The 23,343-nt window shown below is 46.0% G+C and overlaps 1 protein-coding gene across 1 annotated transcript in view; it reads right to left on the bottom strand.

Moving 5' to 3' along the window:
* Positions 1–23,343, bottom strand: part of GPC4 (glypican 4) — a 68,024-nt gene that overhangs the window by 30,922 nt on the left and 13,759 nt on the right. The window contains exon 2 of the mRNA XM_050974605.1: positions 6,567–6,725. Coding sequence (XP_050830562.1) covers positions 6,567–6,725 — 159 coding nt within the window. The remainder of the gene's footprint in view (positions 1–6,566; positions 6,726–23,343) is intronic.

The following is a 23,343-nucleotide window of genomic DNA, read 5'->3' as shown; positions in this document are numbered from 1 at the left end:
TGCACTACTGAACAGTGGGGATGTCTTTCTTGCTCCCATTACCTCAGTTACCCTCATCTCATTACACTTGCACAGAGAGCTCTTCCAGCTGGGGCTGCCTCTTATTTGTTCAGCCAGCATGTGAGTGGCTGGACACTAAGACACTACAGTAGATTAAACACTAATAAAATAGCTCCAGCCCTGCACCAGTGGGTAATCACACCCCCAAGCCAAACCACCACCACCAAAATGGGCATCCAGGGGAGCAGCTACCAGGGCTATGCACACAGGCTTGGTGGCTGCTTTGTGCAGGAAGGAGGAAGAGAGAGTTAATTTTAAACAGACAAACAATAGCTCATTGACTGGTTGACAGCAATTAGTAACCAGAGAGCACCAGGCACGTTTCCTGTAGCCATGTACAAAGCCTGTTGCCTGCATCTTTGCTTTTGGGAAAAAAAAGCCAAAGGGATGAGAGCAGTTTACCTGTGACCTTAAGAGCACAACTGCTTTGACCTGAGATCTCAGAGTGTTTCATCCCCCCCCAAGCCCATATACTAACTGCTTTTGCCCCTTGCTGAAGTTTTTGCTAAGTTAAAAGATGTAGTATAATTTTTTTCCTCTCCTAACCAACAGGGCAGGAACCCCCTTCACCCCACCAGATTTCCTACTTCTGTGGTAACTTGAACTTGACCTTAGGATCTTTCCAAGCCTCCCAAAAGAGAGGTCTGGTTCTCACCACTGTCAGACAAGCACCACCCTTCTCAATGAACAAGACTAAAAATCATGGTGGTGTATGTACCTCCTTGAAAACCTCCAGATGGAGAGGAGCCAGTTGAACAAAAACAAAGGATAAACAAACTTCCAAGGCACAGACAGCAGACAATTTGTTTCACTGCTGTTGCACTGAGTGGAAAAGCACAAACAAAAAGCCCACAAGTGGGATTTTCTAAAGGAAGTGTGTTGGTGGTTGCCCCCTCCAGCTTCTCCTCAGTGACTCCCTCCCTATCCTCGGGAAGCAGCAATCTGAAACCAAGTCCAAAGGATTGTCTCTCCACAACAGCTTCTTTGAGGTAAATCTTCCCAGCATTTTCTGCCCTGACTAGTGTGAGGTTTGCTGCCATCCATTTCTGGGAAGTGCAGAACAAGGCTGCACCTTCACCTCACTGTGAGTGGCAGCGGAGACCAAACCACCCTATTATCTGTGCCTTAACAATGCCATGGTCATCAGTGCACTCACCTGAAGGTGGGTGGCAAGGGGACAGCTCTTCCCACCACACAGGTTTATTCAGAAGCTCAAACTCCATGCAGCTCTGGCACAGCAGACATCCACCACTCAGTGCTCCAGCTGTGCCAACACACCTGGAGCTGCCTCCTGCAGATATGAATGTGCTGGCAGCCAGCACTGACCCCATGGTCCTGGGTGCCACAGACATGGAGGGACCCTGCCAAAGGAGCAGGACGAGGGCCCAGGTCTCTGCTCCCACAGGCAGTTTCCAGTAAAAGAGTTAGTGTGAGATGAAGGTCCCCAAAGGGCAGTTATTTTGGTAAGGCAGAGCACCCCGATGGGCTGCCAAATTCTAACTATAGGAGCAGCAGGCTGGGCACCTGTGGGGCTCATCTTTCACTGTTTGCCTCCACACTGCCTGAAGCAGCAGAAAGGAGACCACCAAAAGCTTTCTCTTGTCCCCTCTGTGTCCTTCCCAGTTATTAATACATCCCAGCTATGCATCCCACTGCACCAGCACACCTCCCTAATAACTAGTACCTGGAGATAGCAGCTGGAAGCAAAGGGTTATCTGAACAACGAAAACTAAATTCTGAAATTAATTACAGGCTTTTTCCTCCAGTTTCAGCAGAGCTTGGAAGCTATTTGGCCAATGTTCTTCTGACCAGTCTCTTGGATGCAGCCACATGCCAGTTATTGAAAGAAAATCATGTACCCAGGAGTTACACAGGGCTCACACTTGGGTCAAGGGCACCCTGGGATGCTTCAAAGATACTCATAATGATCACACTTTGTACCTGTAGCTACCCTACCCAATACAAACAGGAGCTCACAAACAGGAATCCCTCTCCAGCCCCTCTGCCTTCTCCCTGTAGAGCAGAGGGGTTGTGTGCACCATGGACTTGGGGACCCCTGGCCAGCTCTTTCTTCTTGAATTTGGTTTCTTTCCAGTTATTGTCCCTAAAGGGTTTCCTTTTACACTTCTGTATTTGTTTTATCTTAAATGCTAATGGAAAATCCAGAGAGGTTGGATGAGAAATTGAACTCTTAGCATTTAATCACTTCCCAGATGCTGGCGTGGGCTGTACCATTTGATACACCTCCTTCTGTCATCTGGGCATTGGGAACACCAAACCTACTGCCAGCCCTGCCCAGAGACAGACCCCTCACACACTTCCCTCCTGTACAATGAGGGCTGCAGAAGTTTGCTGCCTTGCCTAAGTCTGGAGTGCACAAAAGAAAGAGACACAACTCGGTTTAAGTGCAGCTGCTGAAGTGCTTGTGAAATACAGGGGCAGGAGAAACAAGGATCTTGTGGGACTCAGCAGTCCCTCTGTTTTTTCCCCCCAGGAAAGGGCTTGGCACAACAGTTACATCTTCCAAGAGATTCAGGATGTGTCTTTAAAAAGTGAAAAGTAAGAACATCTTATCTAGGAAGCAATGGAACAGCGGAAACACTGCAGAAGAGTTATGGGCTATGTCCTGTCCTGGCTCCAATTCCTCAAAACAGCTGAGCAGTTTCCCCAAAGCACTGTTGGCTAGCACAGACCCTGGCGTGGAAAACTTCAGCCTCAAAGGGCAAAAGAGGTGAAGGTTCGAATTTAATACATGGAACTGAGCATTTATGCAGTCTTAGTGTCACCATTAATTCTAATAATGTTATTAAATCCCCAAGAGAGTGAAGGGGAGGGCACTAATTGTGAAGATAAGACAAGGCACAGGAGATTTTATTTTAAAAAAGGGAGGGGGTGTTTAAATCCCTGACTGCTATAGCTGCTTCTATGGCACCACAGTCAGTTACAGCTTTCTCACGGATGTCACAGAAAGAGACACTAACATGGCCAGAAAATTTTACCCACTAATTTCTCAGGGAAGCTCATAAACATATCTGAGATTAACCAGCAAATCTTCACCTCTAAAATAATTTAGCAAAGGTGAATCCAACAACTCACAAAGTATTTTTTAACAAAAAAGCATTTCCCTTGCTGCTGAAAATATATCTTTATACTGCTATACGCTGGCATCACGCTAGTGGTTTAAATTACAACAGGAGAGACCTCCAGAGGCATACATACCTGTACTGTAAGCAAATATTTAGACAGGATATGTAAGATATGGGACTCCTGAGCTCACAAGTTCTCCCAGTGCCTGCAAACCAAATACGCACAGGAAGATCTGATGCCGTCACATTATGCACTGGGAGCTGAAATGACTCCTGGTCAGCCCTTTGGGGGTGGGTAATCAGCAGATTGTTCCATGCTCCTGATTAAAGAGGAGATAATCCATTTCTGTACGGCTTTGGTGTCAGATCAGAGCAATTCTGGCAACAGTTCCAAGAGCACACAGTGCTCCAGCAACAGCTGAAGCAAACACTCCAGAAGCCACAGGGCATCCCAGCCTCCATCCAAAGGATGTGCCGCCACTTGGACTGTCCTTCTGCAGCAGCAACTGCTGCAAAGGTCAAGCACATAACGGAGGCAGGACAGGTTTGCCTCTCCTCCCAGACCTGCATGTCAAGGCTGGGAGATCAGCAGCCAGAGAACCCACAACAAAGATTTCCAAAGGGCTGGAGGACAGGGTTTGCTGTTTGGGCTGCACCCTGGAGCGGCCGATCGCAGCCTGGGGATGTGTCACCCCGCAAGAGAAGTGTCCACTCCACTTGAAGTGAATTTGGTCTCTGTAATAACTCTTGCTGCCTACTCAGTCACTCTGCTCAGCTGTAGCACAAAGGATTTCATGTAAAACTAAGGAAGGTTACAGCTAATTTTTGCCAGTTTTACTTCCATTTGAATGGATTTTGCTACAAGTGATAAAGAAGCCCTGAAGAGCTGCAAATAGTAAAATCAGAGCTTGGGTCCATGCAGAAGAGCAACCCTGGAAGGGATTGTGTCCTTTTCCAGTCTCATCCCTAAGGATCAGGACAAATATACAGGTCTTGATTGCCTCTCCTTCCGTAGTTTGGGTACATTAGATCAAAAAGTGTGGGATGAATCATGCTCGGCAAGAGGAACTCAAATGTGCAAGACACAACTGACCACAGCTGATCTGATGACCAAGCACCATCACCAAAGGAAGGAAATGCCATCCCACAAGCAGCCAAACATTCAACAGTAGGCTCTTAAATAAACAAAACACAGCAGTCTAGGGCATGGAACTCCAACATTTTTACAGAAGAGCCTAAGGACCTCAGTGAGGAGACTCCTCAACCTGCTTCAGCAACCAGGAGGAAGGTGTGCCTTCAGCTTCCAGGTGACTGGGCTGGAGGGAGAGAGGCACTCATGATTAAAAGCCTCCCAAGAGGTAAATGATGGAGGGTGGTAATCAGTTCATCTCTACTTCCACCCCAGGTAAGATTAAAAAAATCCCTAAATCAGCTTTGTCTGCAGCAAATGAAGATTTACTTCTGATATTAGCACTCAAAGACAGACTCATTAGGCTTTGGGACAGGCTGAGGAGGTTGCCAATTCTCCTTCATTAGTTTCAGATGAAGCAGAGACACACCCTTGAGGGACAGGCCAGGCACACCAAACCCAGATTTCAGGAACAGCTGAATAACACCATCCCCTTCCAGATCTGCCAGTCAAGGACTTCCCAGGCTAAAGTGAGAGTGAGACCAGCACGGAATGCTCTGAGGGACTGACAGGAGAACCACAGAGCACAGACAGAATAGCTTGTGCAGGCTCCCTTCCAAAGCTCAACTATTTTGAAGCCTTATGCTTTGACAGGCATCCATCTCAGCTTGGCTTAATGTCCCCCTGTAGCCATCCCTCCCCCCACAACGGGGCAGATGCACCTCTCAGGATGTCTGCTCCACGTCAGGGATGCTAATGCAGTGACCCGTGCATGCTCTTTGTTTCCAATGCAGCATTTCAAAAAGCCTCGTCGTTCATTTAAGGTGAAGCAGATGCTGCTCCTCTGGTCTCTTTGAACAGGCTTATCTATGGGCTGGATTTCATTAAGTGTCTTGTTCTGCATTTAATAAGCTTGCAAGTCTAGACACTTTGGTTCTCCTCTATCACCCCTTTGGTGTAGCAGCAGGTAGAGACAACAGAGGTTAAGAGGGAAATATTTAGCCAGCAGATTTAGATGCTATCAAGATGATTGCATAATTCTACTTTGACTCACTGCAATTTCATACCCAGGGATTTTTTCTCTCACCCTAGTGCCAACCCCTTTTGAAAGTAAGAGGCTGCTACCTCCTGTAGTAGTGCAGAGGAGGTTGCTGGGAGGTTCAAGGCATAGACTTTGAGATATTCATAGAAAACTCACATGGAACCAATGACCAAACAAGGGAAAAAATGTCCAGAGGATCTGCATAGGGGAACTCTCCTTTACCACAGAGTGTGATGGTGATGTACAAGCAGAACAACATGGGCAACCCAGTCCACTTGAGTTGTCAGTTCTATATGCAGCTAGCTGTCACCTCCCTTCCCCAGCCAACAAGGACAAGCCAAGCAGCCTGACATCCTGATCCTCCTCCCCAGATGCTCAGGCAACAGGGGGCTGCAGTGTAGGAGGAGGCTCCTTTGCAGGAGCACTGAGGCACCTACAAAGCCCCACAGGAACCAACCAAGAGCTCAGAAGCAAACTAAGAAATGCCCTGGGACCTCAGCCAGGTGCTGTGCCCAGTGTCCAGGCATCGACTGCAGCTGTTTGCAGAGGTGCTCTCAAGGGAAAAGCACCTGGCCACAAGGTGGGCAGTGCTGGCTGTGTGCCAGCTATCTCCAAAGGGAGCTTCTCCTGCAGCTCCCATGAGCCAGGCATGCCCTATGGAGAGCCAGTCTGACAGGACCCAAGTGGACCCAAGGGCAATACCGAGACCAGTCATTTGCTTATCTGTCAGCAGTTAGCATCACTCCAGCGATGGGAACGCAGCCGAGACTTGTTCATTATGGTTCTGACCCTGCATCACACTTGAACCCTCAGCCTCCACACAAAACCACGGTGTTTATCTGCTGCTCTGCTTAGCCCCAAAGGCTAAAAGTGAGATGGATACAAATCCTGTGGGCTCACAACGTGCTGGGAAAGAGCAGCATTGTTGTGGATCGGGGCTGCAAGACGTGCACGTTACAATTACATGCAAAGCGGGGATGTACCAACAAAACCAACTTACATTAGAGCAAAATGGCTTTTCAAAAGATTAATCAGAAAGATCTCTCTCTTTGGGAAACAAGCAGCCATAATCAGCAAATACTTCTCTCTCACAGGATTGCAAAACAAGGCATGCTCTGCCCTCTGAGCCGAGTCATGAACTTTCCCAGCAAAGGGGGAGACAGAGCAGAAAAACTGTACAGAAACAACAGGATGGAGATTTTTCACATTTTTATCCCAAGGAGAGCAAGTTCAAGGTCTCTGCACTTACCATCAAACTTCTTGTATCGGGAACTAAACATGTTTTGTAGGTGATTGCTAAGCTCTATGACGGCGTTTCTGAAGTCGTGTTTACTCTGCTGACTGTACTTCTCCTCCATTTCTTGGGAGCAGCATGTGTAGCCTTGTGAGCAGACTTTCAAGTGGTCACCTGAAAAGCAGAGAAGAAAAAATCCCAAGTTAAAAGGGCTCTCTATGCCAGAGAAAAGAGGTCTCATGAGGCAGGGTGTGTGAAAATTTGCAGCACCATTTACTTCACAGGAGATCCCCCCGCTGCCAGTGCTGGGCCAAGCACATCAAAACCTGATTACTTAGAGAAACCTTATAGCAACACTTGTACAAACCTTGTGTTTCTGAAAGAGCATTAAAAAGTGTCCTCTCACTTATTCAGTTAATAAACAGAATAAAGAGATACTCATTCTGTACAGTATAATTTGAAGAACCAGAAAATTGACCTGTATATAGATATATTGTATATGGCAACTTGCATGAAGTTTTTACTGAGTATTTTGAATACTTCCACAGTTCATTTAGTTAATTTACAACATCAGTGCCAACGGCCCTTTTTGTACAGATAAGTGCTTTCTTCTTCACCCCTCCCCAGTCCAATTATCAGAGAAGTAGTCTCTCTCAGAAGCACAGTTGTCACTGACACTAAATTATACTTGTTTTATGCAATGGCTCATGAAAATGCTTCATATTTCCTCATTCCTAATTCTGCAGTTTTCTATCATCATCCTGGAGGAAATAGGGGGTTTGTTTTTGGAGACTTCAAACAGATTTTTTTTCCTTAAGATAATTCTTTCCTAGGAGTCATCTGGTCATCACTCATCCGGCTGACTTGGTCAGAGGGATCATCACCAAGTGTTTCAGTGTCTGCAACAGCTCCATTTCAAAATCTCTCAGACAATCTGGACATAGGATCTGGACCCATATAATTTGCTTTTGAGGCCTTGCAGCAGTGTGGGATGAGGCTGTCCCCTTCCAGCACCACCCATAAAATGCCACTGTCAAGTTTTGTGGGCCAAGATAAACCCTTGGCACAGCAGTCCTCAGCTCTAGCCCTCTGACAGGCCACACAATGCAGCACCAACACAAAGCAGGTGGGCTGATGCTGAAATGGTTCAAACTTGGGCAAATTGTGCAAATCTCTGTCAACACAGAAGATATGATCAAAACAAGCAGTCAGGATGAGAAACTCATGTTTCCAAGTAAGATAGTATTTTAAAAGACACAGCCAACATGTAAGCTGCTGCCTTCTCTCCCATTTCACACCCTGCTGCCAGACCTTATCCTTCATTCTGAGGAAACAGATGGAGAAGGGAAAGCTCTTCCCTGCCTGCTCCCACCCTGGAAGTCACCAAGGACCTTCAACCACTGTGGAGGTTCAGAGACTCACTGTCAGAGCTACAAAGGACTTGTCAGCCCCTATGCAGAAAATAACACTTCCTGACAGGCAGTGCACCACACATTTAAGGAAGAGCCATCCATCCTACCTGCTAGAGCTTCAAATCTGGGTTTAGAGAAACAAAAGCAAGGTTTAGACAGTTTCAAAGCCTGCCCATGGTTAACACAACAGGTCGATGCTCTGCCTGCCTTGTACAAGATTTCTTAAGAATGCCTTTTGCCCAGGTAGTGAACCTTTGTATCACTGTGCATGATTTCCTAGCCAGAAAGGTCAGTGTCTCTCCTTACAGACACTGCAGGGCCATCTTAAAAAGCGACACAAATACTTTTATCTCTCTCTCTCTATAAGAACCTCTCCTCCTAAAATCTATTTCCCTGTTGCACTACAGGGTTTGTTTTCTGTGGCCTTACCAGAGAGACCTTGACCAGTAGATAATTCTGACACAGCTAATTTATTGCACAAGACCATCCACTGCTCTTCAATTATGGAAAGCTCAAAGTCTGCTACGGGAAGCAGCACTGCTTAAAAACAGCTTTTGGAAAACACAGAAAGATGTCACTGACTTCTTAAAGATCTAACATTTTTTCCCATACTACTTCTTTCTATCTCAGATGAGTACCTCCAGCAGCAAATACACGGCTCCAAGAGAGGCAGCTCCAGGTAGCTTCTTAAGTAATTTAAAAAAAGTAGGGGTGCACCCAGATTTTTACATCCTACCCACGAAATCCATTCTAGAACAAGCCTGGGAACTCCTCTCTGAGCCCACCTTACCAGCAAGCATCAATATAAGAAAGTGCCCAAGCATCACTGCTTTATTTCACCTTGAATCTCTGCTCCAATTCCAATACAGGACTAAGGACTCTGACACAACATAAACCATGAATAGCAGCAAAGGTATTGATAGCTACTGATAGTGGGATTTCTTTTCCTAGTCACACTTCACAGACACTTCTAAAGCTATCCACAGATGCCCCGTGATCCCTAACACAGTGGTTTTAACAACTTCTCCAACTTATTTATTATTTAAAAAAGGCCCTGGATTTCTCAAATACAGGTATCCGTTTCAAATCTATTAACATTATTGAACTAGTTACCATCCAACCTAATGTTACAAAGCAAAATCATTTCCTCTAATCCCCTTTGTCCCAGATTTGACAGTGCCTCCCCAGGACACACGTGCAAAGCCAAGCAAGAGCACTACTGACAGTAAATCAAGCTTGCACAGATCCCATTTGGTTGATCATTAAGAAATAATGCTCCAAAATGTAACTCAGACATTCAAAAATGAATGACCAAGCAATCTAATTATGGAAGATATTTCTCAGTCATGTCAGCACTATGTGGTCTTGGCTCACGATCAAGAATTAGCTCTGTCTGGAGCTGAAGAGCTCTGGCTACTCAGTGCTAATCATAGGAGGATGCACTCTGCTACCCAGCATTTAAAACCCAGAAAGTTTAGGTCTGTGGGCTGCTTTTCTTGCAGTTTTCTTATGCCACAGTAGGAGATGCCACTGGAAAGTCACTGAGGGCCCCAGTTTTCCCACACAGAGGTTTGTCCTTAGCACAACCGCATCCCTAAGAACACATCCAAACAACACTGGCGCGGTGTGAGAGAAATCTCATGTCTAGCCTGTTAAATCTGCTAGCAGAGCTGATCCATTCAGGATCCATCCACGGGACTCATCCCATGCAGACAGACCCTGATGCAAGACATCATCAAACAGCTTTCAAACACCATGGTGCTGCAGCCAGGGGAATGGAAGGGACGAAGGCTGGAGAGCTCCATGTGAGCACAGACCAGTTATGAACACACAAACACCGACCTGGAGCCAAGATCAAAGCCAACACCCTTTGTCAAACTGGCAGTGAACTCCTCTAAGGAAAATGAGTGAAAAATACGTGTATTTAGGCATCCTTAGCAGAGATCTAATGTTTATGTATATTATGTAGAGAACGCTCATGGTGTGCGCTCACTGTCAAGGACACATTCGGCAATAATTATTTCCCAAGTAAAAACTCATCAAATAATGCCCATACAAGGCAACTCTTCATCTGCTGTTGAGTGTGAAAGCCTCGGCAGCTTTTGTAATTTATCACCACGTGAGCACAGCAAAAACATAACTCTGCCACAGCCTCCTTTCAAGTTAGGTTTTTTATTGAATTGTTTGGCAGGGTGTGCAATCATCACATCGGGGGCTGCATGGCAAAAAGGGCTCAAGTAGCAGAGATTGACTCCAAATATCTACTGCATATGCACACCATCACCACAGCTTGACGTGGATTTGCAGCAGATCTTTCTCATGGCCTGTTGCAGCAAGACGTCTTATTTTATGATACATACAAGTACAGAGAGAGAAATGAAAGACCAAAAATCATGGAAGATACTTGCTCCTTGGCTGGTTAACAGCACACCTCTGGGGAATGGAGGTGGTCGTTTAAAGACAAATATGATGGTACATGACATTACCATCTGTACATCCAAGCAAATGTGCTTAGAAAGGTAATCTTGCAAATTTATGATTTAAGCTATTACAGAAACATTGCATTTAGCAGACTCCAGGCACACAGAGTTTCTTACAAATCAAGTAACTATTTTGCAATGTGTTGAAAAACAAGTTTTCATCAAATGAGTAAGTGAGCAGTGCAAACTCAGGGGCTACATGATACTGAAAAGCAGTTCTCTTAATCAAACAATTTTCTAAGACCTTTTCAAAATGCTCTTTCTGGATGTCTAGCATGCCCTACCAGCCTGCTTCTCTTCACCTCAACCAAGTTCATACTTAAGGACACTAACTGCAAAACTACCTAAAGCTTCAGGAGTTGGAGGTGAGGAGTGGATATTTCTTTAGAAGGCTCCCCACACAGCCCAGCCCCTCACTGGAGCCTAGCAAACAAGAAAGAAGTGGTTTATGGTCTGAGACGTTACTGCTGGACTTTGCTCTCATGTGAGAAATCGGGCTGGGGCAAGGCTGGGTGGTGAAGGAGCAGGAGGCAAACACTGCTGAGAATCTGAGAGCTGGGCCAGCATTTCAGCCTTGTGCTCTGCCCCTCCCCTCCAGACACATGGGCCTGTGTCATCTTTAAAGAAGTTTTATGACTTCCTCTGAACCAACTACCAAAGGAATCCTGGACTGTAATGCTGGACCCTAATCCAATTTCACACTAGACTTGCCTTCTAATTATCACAGAATATTAGGCATCCACCCATCATATATAATTGACATGCTACCGAGGCTTTACAAAACCCCCAACAAAGATGACAAGAAACACTAGCATCACCCCTGAGCACAGCTCCACTGCTCCAGCCCTGCATTAGCAAGGGGCAAGAAGAAAGAAAAGCATGAGCTTGTGATTGACTCCGACGGAGTCATCGAGACAGACACAGCTACTGAACTGTCCACTCAATCCAATCACCTTCAACTTATCCAAAATACCAAAAATGCCCAGCTTTCCTGGCTACAAAATGATCTGGGGATGCTCAGCACCTCTGGGAATGGACCATGAACTCCTGTCCATCTTCACTGGTGCTGCTATAATCCCTACAGGATGTCAGCACAGCCCCAGCATAAACACTGCTCACACTCTTGTTAGATACCTGCTGATGAAGAGCACTAACAAAATGCACAGTCTTGGCATTTAAATATTTCCAGGTGAAATTACTAAGCTATGTGCTTCTCCTTGGTGCCATGTGGCATTCTCTGAAAAAATCCATTTGCCCTGGATTTTTCTCCTGGGAAGCTGAGAAGCCTGAGAGAAAAGGAAAACAATTCTTACCTCATTTTCTTCTCCTCTGTTTTGCTCATGTGGAATGTGTTTGGAGATTGTTTACCCAGAGGTGATTGTTTAATTGGGTTCTGGTGTGAGTGTTTTTACTCTTTGGCCAATCAGGGTCAAGCTGTGTTGAGACTCTTTCCAGAGTCACGAGTTTTCATTAATATCTTTTTAGCATTGAGTAATTATCCTCTCTGTATTCTTTAGTATAGTATAATATTCTTTAATATAATATAGTATCATAAAATTATGAATTAGCCTTGTGAGAACATGGAGTCAGATGTATCATTGCTGCCTTCATCAGGACTTTCCCAGCAAATACAATAGTGCAGAGCTGGGGCTCACTTTTGCTCCCTACCTGAATGAGTCTCCTGGGATCAGTGGGTGCTGTGGTGGGGGTGGCTAGTGGCATGCAGGGCACCAGGAGAGGGGAGATAAGGAGTTGGTGCTCTGCTCCAAAATCTAAGCTGCCTGTGCTGTAGGGAAGAGAGCCCTGCCATTGTGTGGGACAAGGAACTCACATAGCTTTTGCTATCAAAGCAAGGGGAGTAAAAGCAGTCCTCCTGACCATGCCACTTTTAGACTTGTGGGTGGCCCTGGCAGGTCCTGGCTCTCTGCTGAGCCCCTGCATCCATCTTACTCTTCTCCCTCCACAAAACTACTCAAGGCAGGGTGAAGGAACGTGTCCTTACAAGTGAAAAACATTGCTCTGCTGCCTCCCAGATATCTGTGTATTTATTCATACACTGCCCTTTAATATAGTTGTTTGCAGTTGGTCTTGTGTTTTTGTTTGGGTTTGTTTCTTTCTTTCTTGTTTTCTTTTTTCCCCTTCTGTGTAAAGCTGGTCTCAGAATTGCAGCAGGTTCCACAGTTCCTATTTCTGGATCCTGCAATAGGGAATTAATCTCTCTGGTAGTTAATTAACACGTCTCTTGTGTTCCAATTTATAGATTATGTTATTGTTTGTATAAAGCCTGGGCTATTTTTTTAAATTTTATTTTAAGTCGAAAACAGGAAATTGTGGCTGAATTCCACGAGCTTTGTTTCTTATTTGAGGAATTAAAAACATCTTTAGGTTTTGGGGTTTTTAAAAAAGTTTTTGCTTGGGTCACAGCTGCCAGTTTGCATGCCTTTAGTGCTCTTACTGCTGTGGAACTCATGGAAATGGTAGCTCTGCTTTGTGTCGTGGTTTTGCTTGCGCAAGCAGGAAAGCTTCACTTCTGTTGAGCCCCTGCATAGCTGATAGCATTGGAAAGGGGGGATGGATGTTCAGGGGGGTTTGGCCACATAGCCACAGTTCCAGTGCCTTGGGACAGTGCTGCTTGCCTTGAAATGTGATTGCCAGCCACTGCTGGGAGAACAGTGGCTTCCCATGGTAGTGCAGCTCTTGGCTGAGGTGATCTGTCTCACCAAGTGCCTCCACAAAACCATGGATGTCTTACATCCTTCTGAGTTGCTTTTGTAATTTTTAGGGGTATTTTTCCACATAAAGGATGATCCTCAGAATCACCAGGGTCATCCACTGCCAGATCTGGGACTTGCCAGTGGATGACCAGTCTGCTGGTGCTAGCACAAAATAGGTGAGCCTGGGTGCATCTCACAAGAGCCTACTGTGTGGCTCTGAAATGTGTTTTTGTGCATTGACACTGGAATCAGCTGTGTTTGAAAAGGAAAAAATTACTGGAAAAGTGGTTGCCAGTGGCATATTCCTGCTTTTTTCCTGCCTGCCCACATGTGGTGCCACCCAGCACTGGTGTGAGCACCCCTGGAGGTGCTTGGTGGAGGGTCTGAGGCATGCAGACGGAGAGGGGCCAAAAGTAGAGGGGGGAAATGTTTAGAAGGAAAAATATTCCAATTTAAATGACATTGGTTGTGATGGAATCAGTTTTGGTCAGAGGCTGCTTTTTTTTTTTTTTTTGCAAATAGCCAAGAGCTTGAGGGGGAAAATAAATACAAACAAGCAGGTTTTCTGGCTTTGTTTTGCCTTCTTAGTGGGGGATTCGAGGAGGTAAAAAAAGCAAAGTCTCACTACAAAAGTGACTGTCTACCAGCCAGATCTCTTCTATTTGCTGTTCCTTGTGCCTGAGACTTCAGTAATTCTGTATATTTGCTGTTCCAAATGGATTTTCTTGTCCTCCACCCCCTTTTTCCCCCTTTAATTGCATGAAATTATACTTGGTGAGGTTTTTTGGATTACCCCAGTATGATCTGCTGACCAATCTCTGTTGAATTTTGAAGTCTGCTGGCTGTATGCAACTTCTTTTTCCTGTGACTTTTACCCTTAGGTAAAGGTAAGAGTTACTCACTGCAGGTATTGGCCTTTTTACATGTTCTTCGGTAGCTGGTAGAGGAGCTCAGTCATCCTGGAGGGGGGTTGATCTAAACCTCCTCACCAGAGAAGTGAGAAAAAAAGAACAATAATTTTCAGCATACCTTGTCCCTTGTATAACACCATTCACTTAATGTATGTAGGCAGACATGCTATGAGAACTATTTCATGCCTAAGGAATTTAGTGATAATAAAGAGAATTTGCATTTCCTAAGTTCTCACTTAGAGATACCATGGAGGTTTTTTTGGTTTTGTTTTTTTAATTAAGTAACAACTCTTGGTTTCCATTGAAGGTTTCTGTCTTAGCTAGAGCCAGGGAGAATCCTCTAGCTAGCCAGAGTTATTTCCTTTTCAGATTTGCTTAAATAATAAGTTTAATTATGTAATATTTTAATATTCTTTTTTCCCCCTCATCTTATTTGTATATTCAGGTCTTTGTGTGGTTTCTCTCTCTTTTGATGTTTGCAGAAATGTATTATCTTTATCTGTCTGGTTAGTGTTTGGTATGCCACTAATTGACTCAATATCCTGTTTGTTGGAATGAAAGCAGCCTCTATCATGGCATATTTTTCCAGGGTGTAAAACCCTGCAGTATTCAGGCCACCCTGTCGGGTAGGAAATTGTTGGCTGTGCTGTGGAAATGAAGAAGTGATGGTATTTTTCCTCAGGTGAGCTGGGTTTCAGCTTCTAATGAACTCTTTAAACCTCACTGAAGGCAAGATCCTGCATCCTCCTTGCTTAGACATCTCCTGCAAAGGGCAAAGTCCCCAGCCCAGATGTGCTGTAGAGAGTTTTTGGGTTTGGTCCTTGGGGTCTTCCACCTGAACCTCTCCCACTGCCCCAACCTCAATTTGAGAGCTGGGCAGGAGGGGATCTCAGTTGACCAATGATGCTTTTCTGGAGAGCAGAAACAGATCTTTGTCTTTTGTTTGGGGATGAAGAGCTGGGTTAGAAGTGTGGGAACGGCTCTTCTGGTCTATCCCTGCCCAGGAGGGATGTTCCAAAATCACTCTGGTTGACCTCAGCAGACAGCATTTACCCAGACTTGGTCCTTCAGGGACTGCCTCTGTCATCAGGTCCAGGATGAGCTTTGCAGTGGTTATTTGGACCTGGGTGGGTGAATGCAAGAGCCCTCTTTGTGTCCTAAGTTGCTCTTTCCAGTAGAAAATTAAGTTTCTTAATGTGCATTTGGCTTAATGTACACACATGGATATAAATCTCTCTTGTTCTCTCCACTCCCTGACCCTCTTGGCAGTAAATTTGGGAACCCAAAGCTGTCAACAAAGCAAAATGGAAAAATAGAAGCCAGACAGACCTCGGTAGTATACGATATTTTAAGTAACTGTAGGTACACACTATGGAAATAATTAGGATTATTTGTTGTGTTGAAGAGAGGTATGTCACTGAGGTATTGTGTGCACTGCCATTCCTGTGCCTGCAAGATGGATTAGCAGCTGAGTTAACAGATGCAGTAAAGCTCAACTGAAAATAGTTCACTGTTGTTAAGCGTAGGTGAAAGGGCTTTGGTTTGGGTATCAAAGAGTGTATTTTGATTGCTTGACAAGTTTGGGGAAAAAAAAAAAAATCATTTCACTGTTATAAGCTTTCTCTGTGAGTCTGAGGAATTTTTTTATGTCATTAGAGTAATCAGCAAAAAACTGAAATGCACATTGATTAATAACCTAAGTGGAAGTGCAGGGGAAACAAGTGGCTTTAACATTAATAAGGCAAATAAACCATTTATATAAAACGGTTGCTAATTGGGTGGGATGTTAAATGTGGTGCATGCTGGCACATGGTGCTAAACTGTGGTACTTCCATAACCCTACCAGTCAGCTTGGGGAGCTGACTACACGGTGAAGACGCCTCCTTGCTTAAAAAATCCTGTGTGGTTGGCAAAAAAGGTTCAGGTGGGGATGAGAATCCATGATGGAGGAATCCAGGACCAAGATCTTCTGTGACTCTGAAAGGGCTGGAGCCCCATGCCTGGGTGGAGAGTGGTGCTGGCTGTTGACCTTCATGGTGAGGACCTGAGTTAGGGAATATGGGGCATGCTCACTCTTCTGGTGCCTTTCAGGTGTGAGATCCCAGCAGAGTTACTAATGCTCCGAGGAGGGAAGAAAGGAAAGCTGACTCTGGTTACATAAACCTTTAGAATGGCAAATAATTCACATTGGAAAATGGGGTATGTTCTTTTGTGTCTGGTGACAGATGTAGGGAGGCTGCTGCACAGAGTGCTTCTCCTGGAAGTGTGTAGATGAAGTAAGGGTTTGGGGTGGTTCTACCACCATGCACTCAGGAGCACTGGGGGAAGTACAGCCCCAGATGTGCCAGCCTGGTTTGCCCTGCTCTGATCAGAGGGTGCCAGCAGCTCTGCACTATTTTCGGGATGTGAGCATAGGATTCTAACTCTGCTGCCCTTGGTGGATGTGTCACCACTGTTAGCAGGACCTCAATGCTGTTTTACATCCCTTCCTTCCTGGCACGCGACCATCTCCACAGGAGTATTCTCCTCAGTAAGATAAACACAAGGCCAACAGCAGCAAAGCTTTAAAGCAAGCAGAGAACACTGACCACCCAGTGAAAAAGGAGAGCTCTGATAAGAGGCATCAACTAAAAATTCAAGTTTTGCTTCTGCCAGGAAGAAAGCATATCTTGAAGCAGTGTGTGTGTGTGTGTGTGTGTGTGTGTGACAGCCAAGGAGGAGGTGGCAGGGCTGCTTTGAGAGTGGCAGTACCCCAGAGACGGATATTTTTTCCTCCCTTTGGAGGGAAAATCTATTTTCTCCATTTGCAATAGTATTGGCTGCTTGGGACTTTTGGAGTCAGGACTTAGGACTTGTGGTAACTAGAAGTATAAACAAAAAGATGACAAGGTTTAAGGGTTCAGGTGCGGCAAAGTCCAGCTGTAATCTAACCGTTGGGAAATCCGGCACCTCCCCTGTCTCTGCACACCCCCAGTGTCACCAACGGCACCTCTGCACGGGACAGAAAACTGAGCTTTGAACTGCTTCAGTCAGGAACAGCTAAAACCCAAGGCAGAACGAGTTTGCTTGGGCAACTTGTCCAACCACACCTGGTGAGAATCACAGGCCCCTGGTGCCCCCAGACCCTGTCCAGCAGACCCCACCCTGATCCCCTCCCTTGGCACAAGGCAGATAAACAGGGGTTTGCCCAGAGGGTCCTGCAGCCTTGAAGGGCATCATCTCTCCATCTCTGGCTGGGACACATGCAAACTTCGCTTTCTTCCAGGCAGGGACAGATATTCCCCAAAGCACAGAAATACAATGTGAAAAACTCTTTTTGGTCTGCCTGCCCTCTAGTAATACTTGATGATGGATGGTTGGCTCCAGACAGCATTTCACACACTGTGGCTTGCTAAGGACCAAGCCTGAGGGCTTTCGCTTCTTAAATCCCCCCTTATTCAAGCTCGGAGATCCCAGTGGCCTTTCTGCAAGACCTGATAACCAGCCTGACCTACGAGGGGAGGCAGGATCCTCTAAACACCTCCAGCAGCATTCAAAACAAACTGGTAGCATGCAGAGTCCTTCAGCAGGAGCCTCCTGCCAGCCCTAGGGGGACACTCAGGGGACATCAGCTCCGAGCACAGAGCAAGGGCTGAGCAGAGCCAGCAAAAACAGCGAGGCACGGCCGGAACCAGCCTTTGGGAGGATGCTTCCCACCAACTGCAGAAATACTTGCTCCAACAGCCTTGAAGTCTTTAAGGCAGAACTCAACTTTTTTATTTCCATTTCCAATCCACCTATTTTCCAATTCCTCCACGCAGCAACTAAACCAACCAAAATCTACCTGAGCCCTCCTAACTCCCAGCCTTCCCCCCTCACAGAACAGAGCCGCTCCCCGCACGGCCACATCCTGCCGCCCCTCGCAGCACAATTAGCCTTAATCCTCGTTAGTTCTGTACGTTTCCTTTAAATCCTGTTACCGCATTCCTCCGTGCAGTGGAGCGCGGCTGAGGCGGCCTCCCCCGGCCTCCTCCGCGGCGGTGCCGGTGACCCCGCGGTGCCTCCCGGCTCCTGACCCGCCCGAGCTCCGCGGCTCCCGAGGGCCGCTCCGCTCCCGGACTAATCTATCTTCGCTGATTAGTTCTTAATCAGGAAGGCAGACGTGAACAAAGGGTGCCCATGAAAAGAGAAGCGGGGAGGGAGGGGGTTTAAATAGGAGAAAAAACAAAGGTTTTCTTCAAGGAACGGTTCCCCTTTGCTGCTTTAGGAGGCAGCTCTGAAAACCCGGTCCAAAAGCGGCGTTTGAAGTCGAGCTACTTTCATATTTATAAACGTTTGAGTCACTCCAGAAAACCTACGCCAAAGCAGACCGAGTTGGACTACTACAGTCATTTATTTTGGAAGTTTATCCAAGCCTTGGTTAAAGATAAGCAATGTGCCTGGATGTGGAAGAACATCACAGCCAGGCTACCAGAGCAGCGGGGAGCTTCCACCCCCTTTGATAGCACCAAGGCACGAGATGGTATCGGTACAACCCAAAATGTTCTTATTCCTTCCTGGAGAGGCAGGGGAAGGCCTGGGAAGTTCTTGTTTGTCCTTGGGAGGCATTCCTGCCATGCTAATGTTATGCAAAGATTCAGCTTAGAAATCTCAGGCACAATCAAGGCATTTAGACCTGACTCATTAATGGCCAACAGTTAATAGGCTGGAGCTGTAATTCCTCTGTCTGGGGACTTGAGGGTGTTTAAACCAAATCCATAAAATATATATATATTACAGCTACACTGTTGATCTCTTACTGAAGATAGGAAGCACCTCTCTGTCCAAAACACTCTGAAAAACAAAAGTAAACCCAGACTTTTTCAGGTCTCCACTGATTTCCAAAGCCAGTAAGTGTATTGGTCTTCCTAAATCTGGGAAAAAACCTGGAAAATCAGCATCACATCTTACCACTTAAGCACATGCCCAAACAAAATTCTCCATGAAGCAGAAGTTTAACACAACGTAATTACCTCAAAAGCAGCACCTGAATGTCACAATTACAAATCAGTCTTTGGAGCTTGCAACCCTCCTTTCAATTCAAAGTTTAGGGCAACACCAACAGACCAAAACCCAGGGTCTTTCTTGTGAAAAGCTGATCTGCAAACACATGGTCAACATATTGCCAAATTGGAGAGACACCTCAAAAGAGTGACAACGCCAACTTTTGGGACTTCAAATAAACAAATTTGAACTAATCAATCTGGAAAGTCTGTTTTCTATTTGTGGCTTTGGGTTTGCTGTTTCATGTTTCTTTCTTTGTCTTAGCTGTTTGTTTGCTTTCAATTACACAGGCCCCTCCTTATCCTAACCTCTGAATCTCCCTGTGCCCTGCCAGCCGGGGGGCAGGCAGCAAGGCACCGTAGAATATCAAATCCTGGAATATCAAATGTGAGCTAGAGGATGAGGCAGAAGAGGCTCCTTCTTCAAAGGCTGGTGGTTTTGCTCTCAAATCAGCATTTTTTTGGCGCATCCCTTCCACACAAAGGTATGGCACTGGTAGTTTGGTGACTGTTCCTCTGCAGTATTTGCTGTTTCACAGGTCATCAGGAGGTAGCAAGCAAAACTTACCAGATGTGGCTTTTATCACCTCAAGTGGAGCTATTTTCTTTATAGGAACCCTGGTTTTTAAGGTTTTATCAGATCACTGCGATTAGAAAAGCCTCACTTACACGCTCAAAAGCTCCTATAAAACCTGTAGTTCAAGGTTTATTTGGTCTAGGTGGTTTTCAACTTGGAGGAATGACTTACAGACACAAGTAATTTGTCCTGTAAGCTTTGACTGACCAGTTGCAAAGTACGCTCAAACTGCGCCTGCCTCCTGAGCAAAATTCCATCAACTCACTGACCAAAATATGTTCTTTTAAGAATATTTTAAAAAAAGAGGGAAAAGAAGGGGGAAAAAGGGCTTCCAGCAAAAAGGAAGTTTCAATTACTTTGTGAAATCAAGCAGAAAAATTAAGATCCAAGCAAACTTTATTAGCTCTGACAAGCAAATGCCGATGCCTTTGTTTCCTATGTGCGCAAAACTTTTACTTAGGAGGGGTGTGTGTGGTTCCAGCTTTGATTTTTCTTCTTTTTTAAGCCACAGAAATGTGCCTCTTTTTTTTTTTTTTTTTTTACAACATGCTTTGCTACAACTGGGTTTCGTAACTATATTTGAAGGAGGGAACCGGCACAGAGCTATCACAAAGCAGCTGATCCTTCTCTACGCGTCCACCAACATTTCCATGTGTCAATAGTACTTCACAACCACATTTATCTATGTGAAAACCCACATTAATAAGCCCTTCTCCTGCCTGCAGAGCATGCCAAGCAGAGTAACAGTGCAGATAATATAAGAACTTAGAGCAGGTTCAGAGACTGCAGAAAGAAAATACACAAAAGGCCAGATTTTTCGAGTTAATTTTGCATCCACACATTTTTCAAGGCAGTTTGGCTCCGATTAAGTATTTTATATTCAGTTTGTAGTCTGCAGTCTGGGGGCGACTGGAGGAGTCTGTGGGAGCACAGAAGTACTCTGGCAGGTTGCAATTTGGGGAGCTGTGTTTCCCTGAAAACCAAGTTTTAGGCTCACAAAGTAAGTTTGAGAGAGCTGTGCTACCACTGCCCCACTCAGGCCCTGCACTGCTCCTGCTGAACAAACCATCACCTCTGCCAAAACCCTCCTGGCTCCCAGGCCCCCGAGGCCGGGTGGGCTGCAAGTTGGAGGAGAAGTTATTTCCACCGCCTCAAGGACCAGAAAGTCTCATTTGCTTAGAAAATAAAACTCAGTCCAAGAGCAGGTCCTGGGCAGACATAAATGAGACTTCAGTACTAAGTGGAAAGTTTTCCACAAGACATTTTCATAGCAACACAGAGACTGTTTTGGCACCAGAGGGAAGGCAGAGCACTTTTGCTGCTCCACAGTTCCAGCTCCCTGGTTTTCTCCCCAGTTTAGCTCAGCACAGGATGATCTTCTCAGCCCAGACATGGGCAATGTCCCTTCCACAATGAGCAGTTTGGGGCCAAATATTCCAGCTGAGCAGCTCCACTTCAGAGCAGCTTTCCAGGAGTCTGGAAGAACCACTGCCACCACCCCAGAAATGCCTCTCCAGAGCATCACAGCCACAATTCAGTTCTGAGGGACCCTTGCTACATCTCAGTACACAGCTGCACACTATGAACACCCAGTAAAGCAGCAAGCTTCTGGAATGCTGGATTTTCCAGCCTTGCCCACAAAGCCACACAAAGGCCTTTCTTGCTTCATCAGTGACCCCAGGGATTGCTGTCAACCTCTTGATCCAGCCTGTCTTCCTAGGAAAAAAGGTGATGCTGCTCTGCCCCAGGTCTTCACTCTGCTGCTCATGACTGTACGAACAGCTGGACCAGAAAGAGCCACCAATTAAAGGGGTTTCAGAAATAATTAGCTCACATCAATCTGATGCAAAGCAGGGTTGGGGAAACAAGCTCAGATGAAGGCAGGGATAGCCAGCAGAACTTGATCTTGCAGCAGCTCTTCCACTGCAGATGCAGGACCAAGGCACAGCTCTGTGCTTCCCAGCTCATCCCTTCCCTCAGTCAGAGCTCCCAGGGGCTAACTGGGACATGCAATAGGCTCTCTGTGGCTATCAGGCTATCTTGGCTTGCCAGGCCATCAGAAGAAAGGCATGGGAAATTAATGAGCAATCTGTGAACCTGATATTGCATTGGCCAAAAAAAAAAAAATTTAAAAAAACCATACACTGCTGCATAGAGCAGGACACCACAATTGAATAGGACTTTACAATTTAAAGGTTAAAAAACCCACACCATGTGTTTCTGCAGAAGGCAGGAAAGAACACGTAGCTCAAAGGGGATGCCAGCACTGAAAACGAGGAGGTGGGTCAGGTTTAAATCTAAACAGGCCCACCACACATCCATCCTAGGGCCACTGTTTATAATCAGAGAAAGGCAACTTTATACACAAAGATCACAGACTAGTGGTTCCTGGCTGTTCCCAGGGAAGAAAAAGCTGCTTTTCAGCTGAACTTTCCGAGAACTGTTCATGTAAATAAGACAAACCTCCAGAAATGCACATGGTCAAGACTGAAGCAACACATGGAGAAAGGCAAATAAGCAGCACAACAGGAGGCAGGGGATGTCCAGTGCCAAAAAACCAAGGTGCTACTTGCCCAGGACCTTTGAAACTCCCTAGAACTGGGCCACCATACAGAGGGAGGGTGTCAGTGAAAATCCTTCCTCCAGCTAGAGGCACAGCTACAGATTCAATGCCCCTGAAAGGAAAAAAAAAGGGATGGTGCCTGGAGAGGCAAGAGGCACCAACCCCAAGCACAGGGCAGGATGTTTGCCCAGAGATGCCAATAGTGGCATCACTGCCTCCTCCCCAGGGAGCAGCAGCACTGGGACAGGAGCACAGCCTGTGCCCCAGTGATGTTCAGAACCATCTCCTGCATCTCCCACCTCCCTACTTTATCTCCCCTTGGACAAAACACCTCAGAGCTAAGACCACAGCCGAGTTTGTAAATAAGATTTTCTAACCTGCAAAACGTGCTTTTAAGCCCTTGACTGCTGCTCCCACCAAGTGTTACTTTTCCAACAGCCAGGTATCCGTTGCAGAAGCCACCCAGCTCACACAAGCACTGCACTGTGTTCTGCTAGCACAACACGACCTACGTCCAAAAACCCATCCCGCTGCTGAAACAGACTCCCAATGTATTCCAGGCTGGAACCACCAGCCTGCCAGTGTTTGTGGAACAGGCGAGGCTCAGTAGTTTAACCTACTCCGGGCGAGGTGAGAAGGGGGGAGGAAGAGAGGGGAGAAAGGATTAAGATAAGGATATCACAAAATTAGGAATTCCTCCTTCTCCCCCTCTCCAGAATGCCCGCTATCTTGCCCGCTCTGCTCAGGGCAGCTGTGAACACCAGCCTTATCTGCCAGCAGCTTCACACGGGCACTCCTCCTCCTTGCCACAGCACAGAGAAATCCCAACATCCCTGCAACAATTCCCGAGCCAATTTTCTGTGCTACCACCTTTGTTTGAGCAGATCCCTCCCAGGAGGGACAGCAGCATCTCAGATGGCAACTGGAGAATGCAGGAGGCCACTTCAACCTTTGAAAATTAAAGCTTTTTGAGTTCCCTAACCCTCCTCCCAAACACATTCATAGTGTAAGCATGTGCCTTCTCATTGCTGCTCCACATGGGAACATGGCACAGGGTCACATTTTCTTAGGTATTTTGGAAGAATCAAGTTTGGGAGACACCACAGCCCTGGTG

Source organism: Serinus canaria, chromosome 4A (assembly GCF_022539315.1).
Source record: "Serinus canaria isolate serCan28SL12 chromosome 4A, serCan2020, whole genome shotgun sequence".
NCBI classification, from domain to species: Eukaryota; Metazoa; Chordata; class Aves; order Passeriformes; family Fringillidae; genus Serinus; species Serinus canaria.
This window is presented reverse-complemented; position numbering and strand designations above follow the sequence as displayed.